This window comes from Populus nigra, chromosome 9, assembly GCF_951802175.1.
Source record: "Populus nigra chromosome 9, ddPopNigr1.1, whole genome shotgun sequence".
Taxonomy (NCBI): Eukaryota; Viridiplantae; Streptophyta; class Magnoliopsida; order Malpighiales; family Salicaceae; genus Populus; species Populus nigra.
Genome location: NC_084860.1, coordinates 16,021,195 through 16,042,056, shown reverse-complemented (window position 1 = coordinate 16,042,056; position 20,862 = coordinate 16,021,195). Strand labels below are relative to the sequence as shown.

The window sequence follows — 20,862 nt, the reverse complement described above, 5'->3', positions numbered from 1 at the left end:
ATCCAGCATAACTGAGACCTGATTTTTTTTAATAAACCTAAAAAATATAAAATTAATTTGTAAATACTTGTTCTTATATATATATATATATATATATATATATATATATATATATATAGCCTACAGCCGTGTAACACATTAAATGTTTTTTAATTTTTTTTATGTGAGATAAATATATTTATAGAATGTTTTTTTAATTTTTTTATATGTTTTTTTAATCTTTTCATTATAAAATAGTTATATACCGTCTATATCCATATAAAATATTAAAATAAAAAATATTTTTTTCCAGATTAATCCAAGTTAATTTATAGAACCTAAGTTTAATTAGATTAAATTTTAAACCCACAACTAATAATAATAAACCAATTCAATTCAGATAAAATTTAATAATTATGGAATAGACTATAAACAAGTTGCCCATCCGGAAAAAAACAAGAACGAAATCTGTGGGGCTATATATTAGCAAATTTCTTGATAACAAATGATTGAAACATACCAATTACATTATTATTTAATGGGCTAACCATTTATTATTAGGATTCATTGCATAAAAATATATATCTTTTTTACAACCTTTCAAGTTTATTAAGCTAATGTTTCACTTATTATTATTTTTAAAATATATTATTGAGTTTTGTTTTTCAAGAAAAATGAAAAATGAAAAGTTAATTAATTAATTTATTTAACCACTTTTTTCCCCCATCTTATAAAGCCTTTGGATCTACAAAGCAGGCCCAGCATTCTTCTTAGGTCCACAAATAAAAACCACTAACCGGACACTATCCCTCTCACTCACTGTCTCTATCCCCAAATTCGCTAGGGTTTATCCAGGGTTCCATTTCCCTCTCCCTCTCCATTTCCCTCTCTGTGTCATGGCGAAGCCAACGAGAGGCCGCCCTGCATCGCGATCAGGATCCGGTTCCGGCTCCTCCTCTCGCTCCCGCTCCTACTCCGGTTCAGATTCTCGCTCTAGCTCTCGCTCTCGCTCAGTGTCCCGGTCCAGATCTCGTTCTCGGTCCTTGTCCTCCTCCTCTTCGTCTCCTTCTCGCAGCGCCAGTTCTGGAAGCCGAAGCCCTCCTCCTCGCAAAAGGTGAATTCATAATTATGCCGCTCCTGTTTCTTTCTTTTTTAAAAAAATTTAGTTTGTTTTTAGAATTTTAGATGATTCATTGACATTAGCATCCGATTAAGGAATGAGTTTACGATTTTTCCATTTAGGGTTCTTGATGATGATTTTGATTTTTGGCAGATTGAGTTAATTAAAACATGATTATCTTTAATGTAGAGTGTGATAGTTAATGTGAGGTTTTTTTTTGGGATTTTTGATGGAGAGTAACTGTGATTATTTATCAAGTGTTCCTAATGTTTTTTTTTCTTTCAATTTACTTATTAACCTAAAATTCTATTTTTTGTGGTTAATTTATGGGCTGGAAGTTAACTTATTAAGATTGCTTTTGATCGGAAAAATATATATTTTAAGGGTGTTTAAGCACAATTGATAACTGGTACCTCATTTACCATTAAGCCTGAGCATCAACGATTCATTAAAGTGGTCCTTGTTGATGTAAAATTTCTGCATTTTTTAGATTAATGAGTATTTTTGCATCTTGAGTCATGTATGAGTTTAGTTCTTATACATTTTTTTTGGGGTTTGTTGTATTATTTTGTTCTAACATGTGTCATATGCTTTGTTCATTTATTTAATTTGAAAGAAGTCCTGCTGAAGGAGCTAGGCGAGGTCGGTCTCCACCACCGCAATCTAAAAAGGTTTCTCCACCTCCAAGGTAAATTTATATGCTACTTTTTTGTTGAAATTGTTTTTTGCATTATTTTTTTGGTCTATAATATCTGCAAACTGGGGGTCTTCAGTTTTTACAGTCTTTATTTTTGTGGGTTTTATTGCTTACCATATATGATCTTTTGCATTGTCATCCATTTCAGGAAAGCTTCACCAATTCGCGAGTCTCTTGTTCTGCACGTTGACTCTCTGACCAGGAACGTGAATGAGGGTCACCTAAGAGAAATATTTAGTGAGTTCTTTCTGCTTCTTTTATGAATTAAAAAAAATGTGTTGGAGGTTGCATTATGTGGATGGACTATTGTTCTGTGGTTGATTGATACTGGTCTTATACTTTGTGGCAGTTGCTCTCTGATTGGGATTGTGGTCTGGACTGAAACTAGTATTTCAGTATTTATTCGGTTATGTATTCTGGAAGATTTTCGTTTTATTCTGTTACTTTCCTAGCCCTTGTTGTTGCTTGCATAGGTTGATACTTGTGCCTTGGTGTTCATGTATGCCTTGTCTAACTGTAAATGGATCTCACTTTCCTGTTTATTGACATGCAACAGTATGTAAATATTTGAATGCACACATACACACGTATTCTTTCCTAGCCCTTGTTGTTGCTTGAATAGGTTGATACTTGTGCCTTGGTATTCATGTATGCCTTGTCTAATTGTAAATGTATCTCAGTTTCGTGTTTATTGATACATGCATGCAATATTTGAATGCTTGCATACAAATGTATACATGTATAGCTATGCAACATTATCAGTGGAAAGAGAACTGGGCACTGTTCTTTTGGAAAAAAACTGTTTTCGAGGTTGAGTCACTCAATTGTTGTCATAATGGACATGGTCCCCCCTCTGTCCTCTTTTCTGAAGTTATAGTATTCTAACTATGAATTAACCTGAGCTGCATATTACTATTTAATGCACATGGGCTATCACAGTATTACTGCTAGGCTTAGACAGTAATGTGAGCCTGCCTCAGTAACTGAGATTTGCAATGGTATTTAAAAGCTTCTAGTAGTGAAGAATGGATCGACTCCAGCTATCAAGTGTATGAAATTAATGGTTATTTTCTGTATTTTGCTGCATCTTCTTGGATAAAATTGTTAAGGGAATCCTTAATGATTTGTTAACCAAAGCATCCATTAATAGTAATAGAACTCTGTGCAAAATTTCTTGATCATTGATAGGAAACTAATGTTTCATTCATTCAGGCAACTTCGGTGAAGTTGTACATGTGGAGCTGGCAATGGATCGCACTGTAAGTCTATAAAAGCTTTTCTTTATTCTGTAATCGGTAGAATATGTGTTTTTTAAGGTGTAATTGCATGCTTGAGCAGGTTAATCTTCCTAAAGGATTTGGATACGTTGAGTTTAAGACTAGAGCGGATGCTGAAAAGGCCTTGCTATACATGGATGGGGTAGGTCATGCCTAGACATGGGTACTAAATGTAGTTGTGACAAGAAAAGCATAATATGACTATTAATGTTGTAAATTGCCTCCATGCAGGCTCAAATTGATGGCAATGTCGTTCGGGCAAAGTTCACATTACCTCCACGACAGAAGCTTTCACCACCCCCAAAGCCAATTGCCGCAGCTCCAAAGAGAGATGCTCCCAAAACTGATAATGCCAGTGCAGATGCTGAGAAGGATGGACCCAAAAGGCAAAGAGAACGTATGGCTTGTATAAGATTGCTGTCACTACACATTTTATTTATTCTCTACAATCATCATGAATTAATGCCTGTGTTCACTATTCTTTGTTGATGATGTCAGCTTCTCCCCATCGGAAACCTCTGGCTTCACCTCGAAGGAGGTCGCCTGTTGCTCGAAGGGGTGGATCTCCTAGACGTCAGCTGGATTCTCCACCACGCAGACGTGCAGATTCTCCTGGTCGTCGCCGAGTAGAGTCTCCTTATCGTCGTGGTGAGACACCTCCAAGGCGGAGACCTGCATCACCAGCCAGAGGTCGTTCTCCATCCTCACCTCCAAGGAGATATAGGTCCCCTTTGAGGTAGGTAGTTGACTATCTATTACATGTTTGGTTCTGTGATATCATTAGTATTTTGAAGCTAATGCCACATTGTCATCTCTCCCTAGGACCTCACCCAGAAGGATGCGTGGTAGCCCTGTGCGCAGGCGTTCTCCTCCTCCAAGGCGGCGGTAATTATATCTATCAAATTACTGCAATCTAAAACCTGAAATTCTTCAAAGCCATTGTTTCATATGTTTTCTTCGTTGTAAATAAATACAAATTTTATATACTTTGGATAATAACTTTTGACAATTCCTTTTCCTTTACTACAGCACACCTCCTCGACGAGCTCGTAGTCCTCCAAGAAGGTCTCCACTCCGTAGACGTAGCCGCTCTCCAATTCGTCGACCAGCTCGTTCTCGCTCAAGGTCACTCTCTCCACGAAGGTAACATCAAATACCCAAGATATGAGTTTCATGTTTTCTGAAATAAACCTTGTTTGGTAAATATTATTTTATCTCCCTTTTTTTCCCCTCAACTTTCTTTCCCGTCAGATTTATTCAAGCAAATGTCTGTGGGTTTTCCTACACTTATTTGTGTAAATTTGAAGTTAAAGTCCTTAGTGAATTTCACTAAGTTTGATGATATAATGTGCACTCTTTTGTTTGACACTTTCATGCTAGCGCATAAGGGGCATTTTGAATTAGTTTTGGGTTCAGACTTGTATTTTAAAGAAGATGAAGCTGAAACAAGATACCCTGGACTGTTTTCTGAACTTCTACCACTTTTATAAATGTGGAGCCAACATCCTTTTACTAGTGTGGCCTTTTCAGCTTAAGTGAATATGCTTTACTTGCTTTGGAAAATGAATAGCAATATTTGATTGAACCTCCTATTCTATTATGTCATTGTAAAACAAACGTATGATCTCGGAATATTTTTGTTACATTCCTTGGTGTTGCATATGATGTCTCTCATCATGTTATCTTTTTCTGCTTGGTGTTTAAATATGGCAGGGGCCGAGCTCCAGTTGCAAGGCGTGGGAGGTCTTCATCATACTCTGGATCACCTAGTCCACGCAAGGTTGGTGCTATAGGTTTTCTGTGTTTTCCTGCAAGAACCTTTTCATTATTTTTATTAATTGGTTTTGTCTGTTCAATTGTAACAGGCAACTCGCAAGATATCAAGGAGTCGCAGTCCTAGAAGGTAATTCATTTTCTTCCTTTTTAGTCTATATAGATTTTTCCATTATTCTTTACATGACTTTCATGTCTGATAGAAGATGTCCATATTAGGACCATTTTGTCCTTTCATTGTTTGTAACTCATTAAGATCCATGTTTTGCTCACATATGCACATGTTGGTTGAATGACCACTATGCATTCAAAATTTTCTATTATTGTTATTTAAAAAGAGGGATAAGGGGTTGGGGATTCTGTTTGGAAAAAGAGTGAAAGAGAGTATGGAAGTTACTGGTGTACACTTGCTCAGATTATTATTTATTCCTGGGCTTCACTGAGAACTGTGAATGACCTAGAAGTATAGAACAGAAGTTTTACCCAATACCTTAGGATTAGAGGCCACAGGCATCTGTCATCACTCCAGGCATTGAGTGCTCCGGACACTGAAAAAGGCAATTAGGATATAAGCACACATTTTAACCTTTTGGTTTTGATATGGGTGTTGCTTCTTAGTTATCACTTATGTGGTATCAATGTCAAAATCCATTATGCAATGCATGGTTTTTTTATGATTTATAAGCTTAATTTTGAAGGGTGTGTTTAATATGCAAGGATCTTTGGTGATGTTAGCAGACGTGGAAATTTTTTTCTACCTAGGGATGCATAAGGAATAGTTAAAATGTGCTAGCATTCTGTGTAAGGGTCATTCTATAGTCAATTTAACTTGATTTTCATGCAAAAGAAAGTTGCATAACTGAAGAAAGTGGAAAGTGAGAGCTCTCTCTCTCTCTGTTTATGTTTGGCTTTTCTAGATTTTATAGTTCACTTGAATGTAACGAATGTAACCAATAATTATCTACTCAATCTCAGTCATATTGGATGTATTAGTTAAATAACTGCTTTTGAAACTTGAAGGGATTTTTTGTCCAGGCGTTTGGCTTGTTGTGAAGTTTGAATCATACTGCTGTTACTTCCTGTTGGTTGTAGTTCTGCTCTGTACTCATGGGAAATCTTTTTCTTGTAGGCCCTTGAGAGGAAGAAGCAGCAGTAACAGTAGCAGCAGCAGTTCTCCTCCTCGTAAGCCATAGGTAATGTTTACTCCTCTCACCATTTCTCCCCCTCCTTTCCCACCCACCTTCTCTCTTGCTCTCCCTGACTTGATTGCTGTGAATGATGTAATAGTGAAGATTTTATTCTGTTTTTGACTGACTTGCCCTGTATGGATTAGTGGTTGATACTTCTGTTGCTCCTGTGTTTTATGGAGGCTGTAGTTAATGTGCAAGCATGTTGAATAGGCTGTGTTTTTTTATTCCTTTATGGAAATTTTGGTTTTCTCCACGTATTTCTCCCTGCTTCGACGAATTAAGAATGCATCACTGCATTTTTCTTTAAGGTATTAAATGAAGCTAACTTAATATTACTATGAATTGCCATCGGAAGATTGTTAGGAATATCCAGCCATTCGAAGTTTGCTGAGCTCTCTGTTGCAAGTATTATCGAATAAGTCCTGCGAACTCTCAAGGACTGGAGTTTGGGGTCACGGTATCTGTTGAGATGTATTAAAACCTGTAGAGAACTTGGGTGTATAAGACAATTAGTATTCGAGGTCTCTCCAGATGAAATGGGATGCTCAGCTATCCCAAAATAATAAATCATGCTTCTGCTGGGGAAGGAAATTCGAAAGCTTTTTACGGACAAGTGAATATAGGCTGATTGAAATTAATCTATGCTATAAGCGAGAGAGTGATCTCACTAGAGATTTTCAGTAACTGATGCTGCCGAGAACGTAAAATGGTTGGAAGATAAATATAGAAATGAAGGCCATGGATGGAATAGAGATACGAAAATTCATATGAAACTTGTATGTGAATCGAACTTAGGGTCTTCAGATTGAAATAAAATCTCTTCCGGCGTGCAACAGCTTGAAGCTTGAAACGTTTTTGTTTGGTCCCAGTCCAACCCAGATTCCCTCAGTGAACGCTTCAATTGGAAACAGCATGGTTAAAACCTTACTAGATTAAAGTGATGTGATTTTAGGGTGAAAAAATATGGGATTGCTAAAACGAAAGCTCTCCCGAGATGGTATTATGTATAGTGATTTATAGTGAAAAGGTAGAAAGTTTACGAGTTGGTATTTCTTTGTATGGTTATAATTTTCTATCAAAGCCATGCCATGGGCTTGGGGTTTCCATTTCCAAGCTCGTGTTATGTCGAAAGAGAAGCTCCCCGTAGTGCTTGGACGACTCTTTTAATTTTCAAGGTAATCGAAGGAGGCAGAGTTTTCTGATGAGAAGGGGCATGTTTTTACGTACCCTTGTAACTTGATTAAGTTTTTCCGTCGTCATCGTTGATATTAACTTAAATATCTAAGGGGATTTATATTTTCAGATACTCAAAACGTCTTCAATGGCTCCACTCCCAAGCCCAACAACCTGCCCAGAAAAAGTCCCATTTGCTATCTTGAAGGTCGGAAAAATCGACCCTCATCGCTTGTTCAATCTATATTAGCCCATGGCAAGAGTTCAGTTGATAAAATGTTCTGGAGATCCACACGAAAATGCATACAGGTAATGCCACACTCGTGTTGTTTAGATTTAGACACCACAGATCGGTGGCCCCATGACACGTGACAGATATTTTTTTATATAAAAAAAAATTTAAGGTTGAGTTAATAATTGATTCAACTAGTTTCAATAAACTTGATTAATTTAATAATATAATTTAAAAAAAATAAATAACATTAAATAAATTAAATTAAACAAAAAAATTTAATAAGGATTAATTGCAAAAAATAAACACTTGCCAATATTATAAAAGATTCTTCATAATCTTATTTAATAACAAAACAAAAATTAAATGAGAATGAAATAAACTTGTAAAAAGCAAAACATTAAAAAAAAATTGAAGTTTAATTCCCAACAAATCAAATATTGAAGGATTTTTTTTTAAAAAAATACTATTTGGATTCACCGAGTTAGCTAGCCAAATCTATGACTTAATTGTGAGACTGGAATAGCCCTGTATAAAACAAATTGAATAAAAGTAAATCAAACCAATTTAATGTTGAAGGGTAAAAGTGAAAAAAGTTGATTTAAAAAAAAAACAATTTTTTTTAGTCAACTCAGGTTAATCTGTCAAGCCTGCGATTCGGGACATGAGATCAAGATAACCCCATAGAGAAAAATATGAAAAATTTTACAAAGCTCAATCTCCAATCGGTTTGATATTGAATGATGAAATTAAAAAAAACTAAAAAAAAACTGAAGTCAACTTGATCTAATATTTCAAAACAATGATCAAGGTAAGCTGAGATTGAGGATATAAGACAAATCTAAAAAAATCACGAAGCTAAATTTTTAATTAACTAAATACTGAGGGATGAAATTTAGAAAAAAATTCAATGAAAAAAGATCCCAAACAAAAAAATAGCAATAAAAAAAATGAGTACCAAATTTGACATAAAAATAAAATGAAACCAAATACTAAGAGATGAAATTAAAAAAAACAAAAAAAAACGATAGCTATCAATAGATCAAAGACTAAAATTCATATAAAGAATAAATGAAACCAAATGTTAGGGATGAAATTGAAAAAAAAAATTAAAAAAATAATGCAAAACAAAACAAATAGCAATCACAAAAATAAAAACTAGACTTCATGCCAAAACAAAGTCACATGATACCTTTCAACTTTGACAAACCATTGCAGTTTATGTTGAGTGGAAAGAGAAAAGAGAGAAGAGAAGAAAGAAAATGCCACATGAGCCTCATAGTCGCTCCATTGTGAGCACGTGCCCAACCATCAGAAAAATCTCACCGTGACAGTTCAAATACAACCACTAACGGTGTTTTGGAGTCATTAGAAGAGGTGCATGCGCTACCAAAAGGTGACGATCTCTTTTTACAAGCTAATTTGTTCGTTGCACAAGTCAACCAAATTGATTTGCCCATCTTTTTCAATACTTGGAATTGTTTGTTTTTAAAATTTGATCCCTTAACCCTTAATTATTTTAGATCAATAATTTTTTATTTTTTTTGCAAAATCAAGCATAAAATGAGGGTTGGAATTTTTGCTTGACATTGTGGGATATCCATATTTAAGCCAAAAAAAAAAGTATGAAGTACAATTTTAAAAAAAATCAATGTTAAAGGATCAAATTGAAAAAAAAACTGAGAGACCAAAAAAAGAATTGAGGCTAAATCTCTTCCATGTAATTCAGTCCCTGATGTTTGAAGGAAAAAAGGAGCTCAACACTTGTCTAGTGTTCAAATTTGATCCCCACAACTTCAATTGTTTTAAATCAATTTAATTTTTTTAATTGAAAATTATTTTTTTCTATTTTCTTTTTATTATGTTATCCCGATTATATTGTTTTTTTAATGATTTCATCCTCTATGAGTTTTTTTCCCATCAAATTTGATCTCCATTCTTTTTATAGCTATTTTTTTTTCCTTTGACAAGTTTTTTAAATTAGTTAGGAATTAAACTTGTTGAAAGAACCTGGTTCAAGGATTTCACCATTTCCATGGTCGTGAGGTTTGTGAGTTAACCCAAGTTGACTCATATTTTTTCCATGTCCTTTTTAAATTATTTTTTTTTCATTTTTGTTCTTCAACATTAAGTTGTTTGATAATTGAGTTTCATGATATTATTCAATTTGCTTTCTAACGTGTTTACCCTTATATCACGGCTGGATAAAGATTTTACATCTTGACCTGAGTGGGCTCAGATAGAGTTTTTTTACGTTTTTAAATTATATTTTTTGCTTTAATTTTTATCCTTTAATGTTCTATTTGCTAGAGATTAAGCTTAACTTTTTTTTTTGGTGAAGTTATCATGTTCTCATTTGATTTATTAGAAATTAGTTTTCAAACTTTTTCCCTTTGTTTTTTTTATAAGATTATCTCAATCTTATTTCCATGATCGTAAAGTTTGCGAGTTAACCCGGTGTAACTAAGGTTTTTTTTGTTGTTTTTTTTTTAATTTTTCCTTTTATTATTGAGTTATTTAAGAATTTATGTTGGCTTAAATCGAGTTTTTTTAACCTTGTTTTCATTGTTATTTTTTCTATCCCTTATTTATTGTTGTTACATTTTTATAATAATATTATTTATTGAGCCAACAATTCAAATCTTATATTTTTTTTCCCGAAACATTTATTTTTACTTTGAATTTTTTTTCCCAGCCGGCGGAAAACAAGCTACAAATCTAGTAAAAAACCTTCATGTCTTCCCTTGAGAACCAGTTGGTGGTTCCATGTCTCCCATCTTCACCATGATCAGGCGTCTGCCTCCTTAAGAGGAGTAATTATTCTAAATATATTTTGAACTGTATTTTCTCCTCTTATTTAAAGTCGTGTTTGATTTGGAGTGTTAAAAGATATATATAAAAAAAGTTGAAGGATGAAGTGTTATGTACGTTTGATTGGAGATAGACATATTATGGATAATAGTGGATATCAATAAAAATAAAAATAATTTTTAAATTTTATATATATATATATATATATATATATATATATATATATATATATATATATATATATATATAAAAGGGTAGGGGTGAGTAAAAAAAATAGAAAAACTAATTAAACCGAGAAAACTAGAAAAAAAATAACCGAAAAAACCGAACCATGAAAAAACACAACTAAACTGATTAAAATTTTGAAAAAACCGACCGGTTCTGTTCGGTTCGGTTTCGGTTTTATAAGCCTGAAACTAAAAAAACAGAACCGAACCCAAACAAAAAAAACCGGAAAAAACCGAGCCAACCGGAAAAACCGAGCCAAATCAAAAAACTAAGCCACACTGGAACAAACTGAAAAAACTGAGCAAAACCAGTTTGAACCGGTTTTTATTCTAAAAAAACCGAGCAAAACCAGTTTGAACCAGTTTTTGTTCTAAAAAACCAAACCGAACCGAAACCTGTTTGTTTGAATAAGTTTTGTTTTTTTTTTTAATTTTAATTTGGTTATTTTGATAAAAATCAAACCGAACTAAAAATAACCACTTTTCTAAAAAAAAGAAAAAAAAAAAAAGAAAGAAAGATAGACGGACACAAATAATAGTCAAGAAGTTCAACCTTAGATTTATTTAATATTTGTTTTTCTCTTAGCATTCTATAGTCTACATTAATGAGTTATAGCTAAATTTATCTATATATCCTTTCCTTTTGCTTATGAATAAATATCTAAGAATAATCTTCCTAGATGGGTGGCACAATATATATATATATAATTTTCTACATGTTGTTTTTCTTCTTTTTATATTTATCTTTTTAATAAAGTAAATATTAATAATTATTCTTAAAACATTTTAAAATTTATTGTTTTTTGCACCTTTTGATATCACTAAATTTATAAGAAAACATTTTAAAATACCTCAAAAATTAAATTTCCATCCACATTTTTTAATAAATGAAATCATATTTTTATTTTATTTTCTCTTTCTGGCTAATACATAAACATCAGCAAACATTTTTTAACAGCTTTATCTTACAATCAGCCAGAACAACCAAAACAAATCCAGCAATATTTACCAGGTTGTCATCCTAATTTCTAAATTTCTTACCCTTCAGTTCCTCAACTGAACAAAGCGAAAGGGCTCTTTCATTTCCTGTCTTTAACTCCTGACCCACCAAGTCCTTTCTGTCTCCTCTGCAAAACCCTAATCCAGAATTAACCCAATTTGGCATTTGATTGTTCAAGCCAACGTCTTTAGTTTCTTTGGAAGAAGGTGGCTTCTTTCTCTCCACTTCGTGAAGTTGTGGACAAAGTTTATGCTAAAAAGTTCTGATTTTGAAGTTAGTTTTAGTCTGGATTGTTGCTTTTTATTGATAAATGGAAATAAGGATGGTCATTTTGATAGAAAAACAGAGAAGATTGTTATTTTTTTTGGGTCAGGATATGCATTAAAGGGCTATTTCATAGCTGATGTTCAAAGGGCAGTTTATTTATGGGAAGTTAATTTTTGATTTCACTACGAAAGATGAGTTTTTTAGGTTTTAGAGCTAGGAGTAGGAACTGGGTCTTGATAATTGGAAACTCAAGAGGTGGTTTTTGCAAGAGAAAATGTGATTTTAGGAAGTGGGTATGAGCTGAAATTGTTGATACAAAACTTAGAGGATGTTGTTTGAATGATGTGGGCTTTGGAAAGCTTACTGTTCTGTAAAAGCATATTATATCGTCATTACTATTTCATTTTCTGTAGTTTTTTTTTTTATATTGTTTCATTTAGGAAGATAAATGAATCATTTGACAAATTAGTGTTATTTTCTGCTGAAAAAACTGGAAATACAAGTAGGAATGGCATGCCACAGTTGATTCATGTGGAAAAACCAAAGTGCCCTTCATAAGACCTGTAGATGTCTGCATTCTTGTTATTATCTGCAAAATTCCCTGTAACATGTCTTTTCATTTGAGATTAGATGACCATTTTTAATGAATAAATTTCTAAGTTCAAGGCAACTGAAACAAGTTTTGATTATTTACGTGATGGCTAACAGTTTTTGGATTGTGACTGATGCCGTAGTTCACTTCTGCTGTTCATAGGGTGCTTTGGTTCTGTTTAAGCTCAGGCAACCATCAAAGTGACAGTTTCATGGCAGGCAATGGCCTGCCACCTTTGGGTCGTGTGAAGCTTAGCGATCTAGTTCCCTCTGAAGGCCTTCCTTCTGAATCTTACAAACTATCAGTAACAACTTTGTCACAATCGCTTCTTCAATATTCTGCCGCCATCATTCAGTTTTCATCAAGTGACGGGGCTCTCTTAAGATCTGGTTTGGATTCTGCTCGCTTGTATTTCCATCAACGATCATCATTTCCAGCTCCAGATATGATTCACACTAATGATTCTCGCGAATGGTGCAAGACATCAGGTTACTACATGGATCCTCAGCTATGGCAGGAAACATATGATTATAGACCTGGACTCACTCCTATAGAGCCCAACAATACAATGGAAATTCCTCCAGGAGGTTTGCCTGACATCTTTTGCCTGCTTGGAAAGGCAGCTAGGGATATACTGGATGCCATCAGCTTCTATTTGAATTTGCGTAGCTCTCCATTCACTGAAATACTTGATAATGTTCCCTTGAGAAACAGGGAAATATCATCTTCCGTGTTGTCTGTTTGTTGTCATGCACGGCCATCTTTTCAGGGCACACAACATCATAATTTAACTGCCCATGAGGACGGGCAGCTGGTTATGTATCCAGACCATGAGCACCAAGTGGATAAAAGCCTAATATCTCTTGTCAAGTCAGATAAGCCTGGTTTACACATAAGAGACCTTCATGGTCGATGGGTTCCTGTGGATGTTGATCTTGGTCCTCAAGAAGCCATTGTATTCCCTGGTCTTGCCCTCTACCAGGCAACTGCAGGCTATTTCAACCCAGCACTGCTCAGAACAGAGTTTAATAGCATGCAGGGTAGCATGTATGGACGCTGTTCTTTGGCTTTTAAACTTATGCCAAAATCCATGACCAGTCTCAATTGTTCGGAGATGAGAGCAGCTGGTCATGGTGTTGAAGCTCAATTTCAGCTACCAATACCAGTGGATGATTTCATGCAGAGATCACATCCTACCGACCAGCTCTTTAACAGACATAATTTCCAGAGTTTCAGTTTCCCTACAGCGCAAGATGGTATGCAGCACTCCCATAATGTTCCTGTTTTGGTTTTTCAACTAGCAAATTAGTATAGTTGTTAAAATGCATTAGAAATTTATTGCACAAACCTTATGCTGTGGATGGCATGCTATCTTTCTGATTTAGTTAGGCTCTTTGTATGGTGCGGACAAAACTTTCTGCTTAGGAATTGTGTAGTTTCTTAAAATAGCATCGATTGGTGGAGCAATAGCTCAGTCCTCCTGCATCAATTTTTTGTTTTCTTTGGGATAAGAAGAAAGTAAATGCCATTTGACAAATGTAGAGTTTTTGAATTCAGCATCCCACTGTTTGGTCAATAAAGGTTTTTTATGGCTGGTCCTGATAATATGTTCTGTCCATTTCTGTTTGTTGGCTCATCTTCATTTCGGATTTTCACCTTTCTTTTTTTGTTCAAATAGTCCTTAGTGAGTAGTTTTTAACAGCAGGTCCTTGGATCGATGACATGCTGGTACAGGATCTGCGAAGCCCTTGACGAGGAGGAGGAAGAATAATTCAAGATGCAAACCTCTACCACCTTCAAAGAGGCTAAGGCTTGAGGCCCAGAGGGTTCTGAAAGAAAGAGTCCAGGACATTGCTGATAAAAAGGGTATCAAGTTAAGATTCTGCAACCTGAAAGAGTGTGAGAATCACATTCATGCCCTAGATAGCCCATGTGCAAACATAAGAATGGAGATTGGATGGCCTCCTGGAGTGCCATTTGTTCATCCCCATGATTTACCAAATAAGGCAAAGATTAGTTTTCTTGAAGCTTACGAGCCTGGTGCTACTCACGATATGGAGTTGAGTTTCACAGACCCTGGACAAGGCAGTCAACATACGTCCAGCTGTAATTGTAATTCTCCTCTTATATCTAATTAATGCTCTATGGTTCATAGTAGATGTCGTTCTAGGCTTAAACATAAGCAAGGCTGCATGTGCATGCACGAATCCACATGCATGCACATAAATTTTGTATGTTATATACTTGCAAACATTGTAGAGAGGGAGGAATGTTCTTATACAACATACGTGTTTATGCTGTCTCTTAAAGACATGTCTTCATTCTGTGTTTGCAGGAATCAGTTTCAACTGTTTTAAATAGGTGGCAACCATTGATCAGCTCATGACTGAGACTGACTTGGATGATCTCTATAGTTGTCTTGTTTGGACCATTTAACCAGTCTTCATTCAGGTTTTGACGCTACAGTGGTTCTCCAAAACTGTATGAAAACTGTATGAGAAGAGAGCATTTGAGCTACAATCACTGAGGATATGTGAAACACAGGTTACTTAGGCTTGGATCGTTCTGTGTCTAAATTGATAAGATCGTGGTAGTGTTGTGTTGAGATCTACTTGGCCACGTTAGTAGCTGGTTCGGATCCGTACACATTACCAGTAGAGAGTTGAAATCAGATGTATACTTCCTGGTCCTTGTAATGTTTCTATACGAATATAACTAAACAATCACTGTCATACAATTCAATGTCGTTCTTTTAATCAGCTGACAGCTAAACTTTCCGTTTCTGCATTTGTTCAGGAATCCTGTGAATGTTTAAATTCCAAGGAAACCTTTGTTTGGTATACTTCATTTTATTTGTCATCGATAAACATTAAAACTCATTGGGAATGAGGAGGAAAGAAGCTTCCTTGAAGAATAAAAACTGCTATTATGGTTGGCAAGACGTTCATTTTTCATGTTATCCAAACCACATGGCTTTCACATATACTGCTTTGAGTACACTCTGCAGCAACGTAAGCCAAAAGAGATACTTTTAAGGATGTCGACACCGCCCCCCTCCTACTCCATTACAAATTTGTGAAAGAATGTCTTCAGCAAGGACTGCTCGCAGAAGTTTCTATTCCACCCATCAGCCTCTGCATGTCTATCAAGCAAAAGCACAAACAGGCAGAGGTGAAATTTGCCTCGTTTGCCAACCAAACACCACAGCCATGTGGAGATGGTCAAAAGCAATCAGATCCTTGAGCAAAACTTATTTCATCTGCCAAATGGAGGTTGGTTCTCAAAAGGAAGCTCAATTGGTGTTGCATTACCATAGAATTCTTCCAAGTTGTAGAACGCTCTCTGCGGAGGAAGAAATATGTGGATTACTACATCACCTGGAACAACATACAAGTTAAATGACATCAATGAACAACAAGAAATTTCTCATACTGAAAATACACAAGCCCAACCACCAGCCAAAAATCTATCAAGAGAAGAAAAGACTCTGGATTACCAATACCAGAAGTACCCTAAATACTAATAGTTCAGGAAAAAATAAAGAGCCACTGGAATCAGTTGACCAGCACACGACAACCTCTTCAATTTTTCAATTTTGTACGCAAATTGAGGATATGGCTATGTTCATAACCGTGAAACTCATTTTTTTTTAGTTTGTTTCTTTGTTGAGTTAATTTCATATAAAAAGAAGCCACTGGGATTGTCATTCAAGAACTCACCGAAGTCCAACAGGGTCCATGAGTTGGGTTTTGTGTCCCCAGATGGAACTTTTCCATACTTCTTTTCAGCAAGATCCCTCATTCTGGAACTACAAGGGGAGATAACATCATCTGAGGAATTGCTCCAAATATTGACATCTTTAATCTTATATCAACCAGATGTAAAAAGATAAAAGACATGAATAGAAGTTAATACTTGATAGCGTCAATCTGAGGACGTGAAAATGCTGTTGCAATGATAAAAAATCTAGTCCAGTACACAAGAGGCTTTACGAAGAGGACCCTTATATCTGAAGCCTTAACATCACTTGCAACCTTGGCCATTTCAACAGCAACTAGAACAGAAGAAAGAAGCAGGACATTGTCAATTAGAGGTGTACTACATAAAAATGGAAGGATTATATGTAGATTACCTAGGCCTGTGTGCATAACTGCAATATGTGTCTTGTTCAGAAAAGAACCCAGTGAACTTCAGAAGCACACAAATCATTTACAAAAAGGATAAAAGAACAAAAAACATGAAAGTCCAAAGAGAACTGAAAGACATCACAACTACTGAATGACACCAGCTCAGCCAAAACTTGGCAGAAGTTGAAAGACATGCATGTCTTGTTATAATGAAATCGTTTTCTAAGCATAAAAACAACTTTTCATTTTCAAATTTCTTAAAAACATGATTGCCCGCATTAAAGTATCTTCAAGCACATAAAGAATGCCTGTTAGCAGCACTTGTGAAAAAAGCAGAACAGCGTTGGTTGGAGCAATGTACCATGTCAAAGATGGCAAGAAATATTTTAATATTTTAATGGAACAATAATGTAATTTAATGATATGATAGCAAAGTAAAAGCAACAACGAGGGTCCTTTAGCAGCGCTGAACAAACTAACATAATTACAATAATTGTAATCAGTACTAGGAAAATACAGCACAATAGTATAAAATTAGATATCCAAGAATAAGATACCTGATATCAGCCAAAACGCACATGCATAGCAGGAAAACTAGGTGCAGACAGATAATTACTATATTTACATAAAACACAGGCAGTAACCATGATTTTAAATATGGGTGTTATGAACTTACACGACAAGCTTTCAGCATCATCATCAACCTCTGCGGTAGGAGGTTTATTGTCATTGCTCCTAAAGACTACTTTTCCATATTTATTGAACAAGTCATCAAACATCTCATCTGTATCTTCTACATTCTGCAAAGATAACAATCATGTCAGGAACACTGCCTCAAAGGTATTGGAAGCACTCACCCTAACATCCAATAAGCAGATAGATAATTATGCATTAATCATAACAATCTTCCAATTCCAGCCATCACTACAGTAGCATGTAATCAAAACAAAATGAGAAAGAATTTCTTTCAGTATCCATGACCATGTAAACAATTCAATTTCTAGTGATAGTAAGAATTCCCTAATCTAATGAATATCAATTCCTTTGGACTCCAATAAGAAGCTGAAATCTCTCACTTTGTCTGGCATCTTATGCTTGTAATGTAGAATGCCTTAACTATAAACACAAGAAGAATGGAAACAACAGAAGCAAAAACATGGTGCTAGCTCTCATTCTGACTGATCAAAATTACAAAACTTGAGGAAGGGCTCCGGCATTTGACAGGGAAAAAAATTTGAAAGAAAGAAAGAAAAGAAACCCCATGCACTAGATTCAATGAAGAAAATAACAGTAGATTTATTTTTCACCTCTCTAGTTTTATTTATACTGGAATGTGTTTTACATAGAACAGTCATCCTCAAATTACTGGTAAGCAATATATCATTACCCTAGAGTTTGGCCATTAAAAAGGCAAATACCATGCATAAAAACTGAAAATAATATAGTGACATGAAAATACCGTAACCACATAAAACCAGTCCCACAGGTTTATGACATTAACAAGGGCAGATAACTAAGAATAAGAGAGCAACCATTTCTAGAATCTAACCAGGGCTCATCACATTTAAAGGAAACAGCAGAACTGGAATCTCTCAGACAAACTGCGAATCACCAAACGAATGTGAATCTCACCGGCAGCACAATGTGGAGATACAGATTTTGTATGTTTAAATTGGTAACTGACAAATTCATCCACTTTGTGGACTCTTCTATATGCACAAGTATGGTTAAGGTATAGCATATTTGTAGAGGAAGAACAAAATCAAATGTGAGTTGTGGGGGATTGATTACAAATTAAAGAGTAATGTGCTCTCAAGTAGCAAAACATTAGATGAGACGCTGCATCATGCTTGGACTAAAGTCTTGAATGAGCACATATCAACTATTTTGACTATAAAAGTGCAAATTAGATTTCCGATAGCTCCTCCCAAAATTCAAAAGAATCATTTAAAGGAAATTATGAGATTCTTAGGCTTACAACCAGAGGTAAGACATGAGACAAAAAGAGCAACCATTTCTTCCAAAATGAAGGAGGAGACAACCACTCAAACTCAGCATGGTCTCTTCACAAAAGTCAACACAAAAATAAAATCTACTTCATAAAGAAGTTCAAAAGCATAATTCTTTTACTCATTAAATCTCATTGCCAAGCTTCTTCATACATTCCCACATCAAGCAAGTGAATAGAATCGGCAAGAAAGTGTAGAATTTCAAAACTTTCCCAACTTGAACAATTTGTTTGATGGTATCTAATAGACTCTCGCGACAAGAATTGGGAATTTCAGGAATGACACAAAACACAAGTCAAGCAGTACATATGACAACAAAACTACAATAGAACACGTGATTCAAATACAAAGTCTCAAACTTTCTAAAACTTTCTTCAATTTTTCAAGCACCCAAATAAAAAATATCATGATCAAGTTAACCAAAACAAAACAAACCAAAGTACAAAACAACAAAAGATCATAAACTTCAGTTTTCACATTCTACAGTTTCCAACAGTAACAGTACATCAAACAAAAGCCAACAAGAAACGAAACACCATACCGGGAGAAAGCTGTCATCAGAATCTTTACGAAGAGCTAAACTTTGCTTGAAACTCAATTTCTCGGTTCTGGATTCTTGCCAAAAGCACTTGTAATAATGAGGTAATTGGTGCCTATACAGGCATAACCAGCCAGAATGCTTTCTGGGTTTTTGAGAAAGCCTAGTTTCAACACGCCCCAGCTGCTGAAAATCACCGGAGAAGCGAGTTCCGGCACCTGCACCGGCTATGGATAAGGCGGTGGACACTGCCATTTATGGTTTAGATATCAGAAGAAGATAAAAACAAAAAAGAAAAAAGAGAGAGAGGGGGATGAGATAATTGTAGTTGGACGGTACAAACCCCATAAGCTTCAAATGGATTTACGGCTTTTTTGGACGAATTACAAATCACTCCTCGAATTTTCACTTGATTTCATATTAGTCTCCAATAATTAAAATCTTGCTTTTGATTCTTGTCCACCGGGTTCAAACTTCATACCTTGTGTCACGCTATTATAGCTTTTATTTTCCCTTTGTGGGATAACTTGATTTCATTGGATGGAAGAGGTAAATCTAGTTTAATCAGTTAATCTAAATATTTAAAATATTGTAGGTTGAAATACATTGTTTAATATATATATATATGTATATATATATATATATGCGCCCTTCTATTTTCCCATTCACTTTATTATAAATGCATTTAAAAATAAAAACAACACAAGGATATATATTCAAAATAATTTAGATTTAATTCATTCTACTAATTAGTGATTATCATGATAATAAAATATTTGCTGGGATCTTTGTAAAGAACATTGAATTTGATATTATTTTTAAATTTTAATGGCATGTTATGATTCAAAATTTGTGTTTTTTATTTTATTTTATCTGGGCATTTTTGTATCATTTTAAAAAGTAAAATTAGTTGTGTTTGGGGTTTGTAATTGTTCTTTTTAATAAATACACCTTTTAAAAATCAACTTGTGTGAAAATTAGTGATAACTGTAATCAATTTAGAACTCAAACAAACAATTGTATAAGCCTTTTTAAAATGCAGAATTGACATTGATCCTGCTGGAAAGCTATGCAGGATGGAGACAGTGCAGCCGAGCAGGTTCTATTCATGATTAAGAAAGTTGAATAAAATTGAGTGGAAATCTAGAAAATAAATATTTTATATTACAAAGTTCATCTTAAATAGTCTAATTATAAGGCAATTAAGCACCTAAACAACCCAATCTGTTCCCTTTGATAAATTAGACAATGACACAGGGTGAGTGGTCAAGAGGGTTTGGTTTTTTATTTGATTTTATTTGAGTTTAATATTAATATTTAAGAATACAGTAATGATTATTTTTTAAAATATTTTTTATTAAAAATATATTTTTTTATTTTTGATATCATTACATTAAAACAATTTAAAAATAAAAAAAATTAATTTAAACAAATAAAAAAAATAATAATTATAAAAACAAACCCCCTCTAAAATTTTTGCTGCAAAGGAGTGAGGGAGGCACCTAGTACTAGGTTTGAGATAAACGCCAGAGATGAGTGGGTCTTGTTCTCTTTTGTTTGTTTTTAAGGAATCTTTTTATGTTGATTTTACATTGCATTGTGACCATGACATGCCACCGAGCATAAATATCAAATCATGCCCATCCTAGCTTTCTGGGTAAATCTCGATATGGGATCTGGTCATGTAAAAGTTAACTGGTAAAATTTAATTGACTTAACAGATTAATATGTAATTCAATTAAAATTAGGTTTTATTTTTTTATTTTTTTAAAACAATATTGTTTTATATATATATATATATGAAAACAATATTTTTTCAAATTAACCATAGTTAATTCACCCGATTAACA

At 34.5% G+C, this 20,862-nt stretch overlaps 3 protein-coding genes across 6 annotated transcripts; 2 read left to right on the top strand and 1 right to left on the bottom strand.

Annotated features, from left to right (window-relative positions):
- Positions 1–781: 781 nt before the first annotated feature.
- Positions 782–6,245, top strand: LOC133703777 (serine/arginine-rich splicing factor SR45-like). Of its 2 annotated transcripts, none has more exons than XM_062128443.1 (12): positions 782–1,093; positions 1,719–1,787; positions 1,945–2,033; positions 3,009–3,055; positions 3,135–3,215; positions 3,305–3,470; positions 3,572–3,809; positions 3,896–3,958; positions 4,103–4,216; positions 4,787–4,853; positions 4,939–4,976; positions 5,976–6,245. In XM_062128443.1, the coding sequence occupies exons 1-12, from the start codon at positions 876–878 to the stop codon at positions 6,037–6,039; spliced, it is 1,254 nt and encodes a 417-aa protein (XP_061984427.1). In that variant the 5' UTR covers positions 782–875; the 3' UTR covers positions 6,040–6,245. The 2 variants fall into 2 exon arrangements, with proteins under 2 accessions (XP_061984427.1, XP_061984426.1); XM_062128442.1 differs by having other exon boundaries at positions 1,716–1,787.
- A 5,188-nt stretch (positions 6,246–11,433) lies between these two features.
- Positions 11,434–15,097, top strand: LOC133703447 (uncharacterized). Of its 2 annotated transcripts, XM_062127967.1 has the most exons (4): positions 11,434–11,685; positions 12,501–13,594; positions 14,073–14,450; positions 14,674–15,097. In XM_062127967.1, coding segments are annotated over exons 2-4 (1,425 nt in total). In that variant the 5' UTR covers positions 11,434–11,685; positions 12,501–12,549; the 3' UTR covers positions 14,676–15,097. The 2 variants fall into 2 exon arrangements, with proteins under 2 accessions (XP_061983951.1, XP_061983950.1); XM_062127966.1 differs by lacking the exon at positions 14,674–15,097 and having other exon boundaries at positions 14,073–14,647.
- Positions 15,098–15,244: 147 nt separating this feature from the next.
- On the bottom strand, positions 15,245–19,352 carry LOC133703448 (protein Iojap, chloroplastic-like). 2 transcript variants are annotated; one of them, XM_062127969.1, is made up of 5 exons: positions 19,016–19,352; positions 17,142–17,265; positions 16,254–16,392; positions 16,058–16,146; positions 15,245–15,680 (listed from the first exon to the last, which is right to left on the bottom strand). In XM_062127969.1, exons 1-5 carry the CDS (start codon positions 19,265–19,267, stop codon positions 15,646–15,648), a joined length of 639 nt encoding a protein of 212 aa, XP_061983953.1. In that variant the 5' UTR covers positions 19,268–19,352; the 3' UTR covers positions 15,245–15,645. The 2 variants fall into 2 exon arrangements, with proteins under 2 accessions (XP_061983953.1, XP_061983952.1); XM_062127968.1 differs by having other exon boundaries at positions 15,245–15,715; positions 19,016–19,351.
- Positions 19,353–20,862: the final 1,510 nt, after the last annotated feature.

Excerpts from the sequence above, each read along its gene's own strand:
- LOC133703777 (XM_062128442.1), top strand. The coding sequence starts at position 876 with ATGGCGAAGCCAACGAGAGGCCGCCCTGCATCGCGATCAGGATCCGGT. Across the intron at positions 3,216-3,304 it reads CCTTGCTATACATGGATGGG|GCTCAAATTGATGGCAATGT; the intron begins GTAGGTCATGCC and ends GCCTCCATGCAG. Across the intron at positions 3,810-3,895 it reads AGATATAGGTCCCCTTTGAG|GACCTCACCCAGAAGGATGC; the intron begins GTAGGTAGTTGA and ends ATCTCTCCCTAG.
- LOC133703447 (XM_062127966.1), top strand. The coding sequence starts at position 12,550 with ATGGCAGGCAATGGCCTGCCACCTTTGGGTCGTGTGAAGCTTAGCGAT. Across the intron at positions 13,595-14,072 it reads TTTCCCTACAGCGCAAGATG|GATCTGCGAAGCCCTTGACG; the intron begins GTATGCAGCACT and ends ATGCTGGTACAG.
- LOC133703448 (XM_062127968.1), bottom strand. The coding sequence starts at position 19,267 with ATGGCAGTGTCCACCGCCTTATCCATAGCCGGTGCAGGTGCCGGAACT. Across the intron at positions 16,393-17,141 it reads TGATGCTGAAAGCTTGTCGT|TTGCTGTTGAAATGGCCAAG; the intron begins GTAAGTTCATAA and ends CTTCTGTTCTAG. Across the intron at positions 15,716-16,057 it reads ATGGACCCTGTTGGACTTCG|GTGATGTAGTAATCCACATA; the intron begins GTGAGTTCTTGA and ends ATGTTGTTCCAG.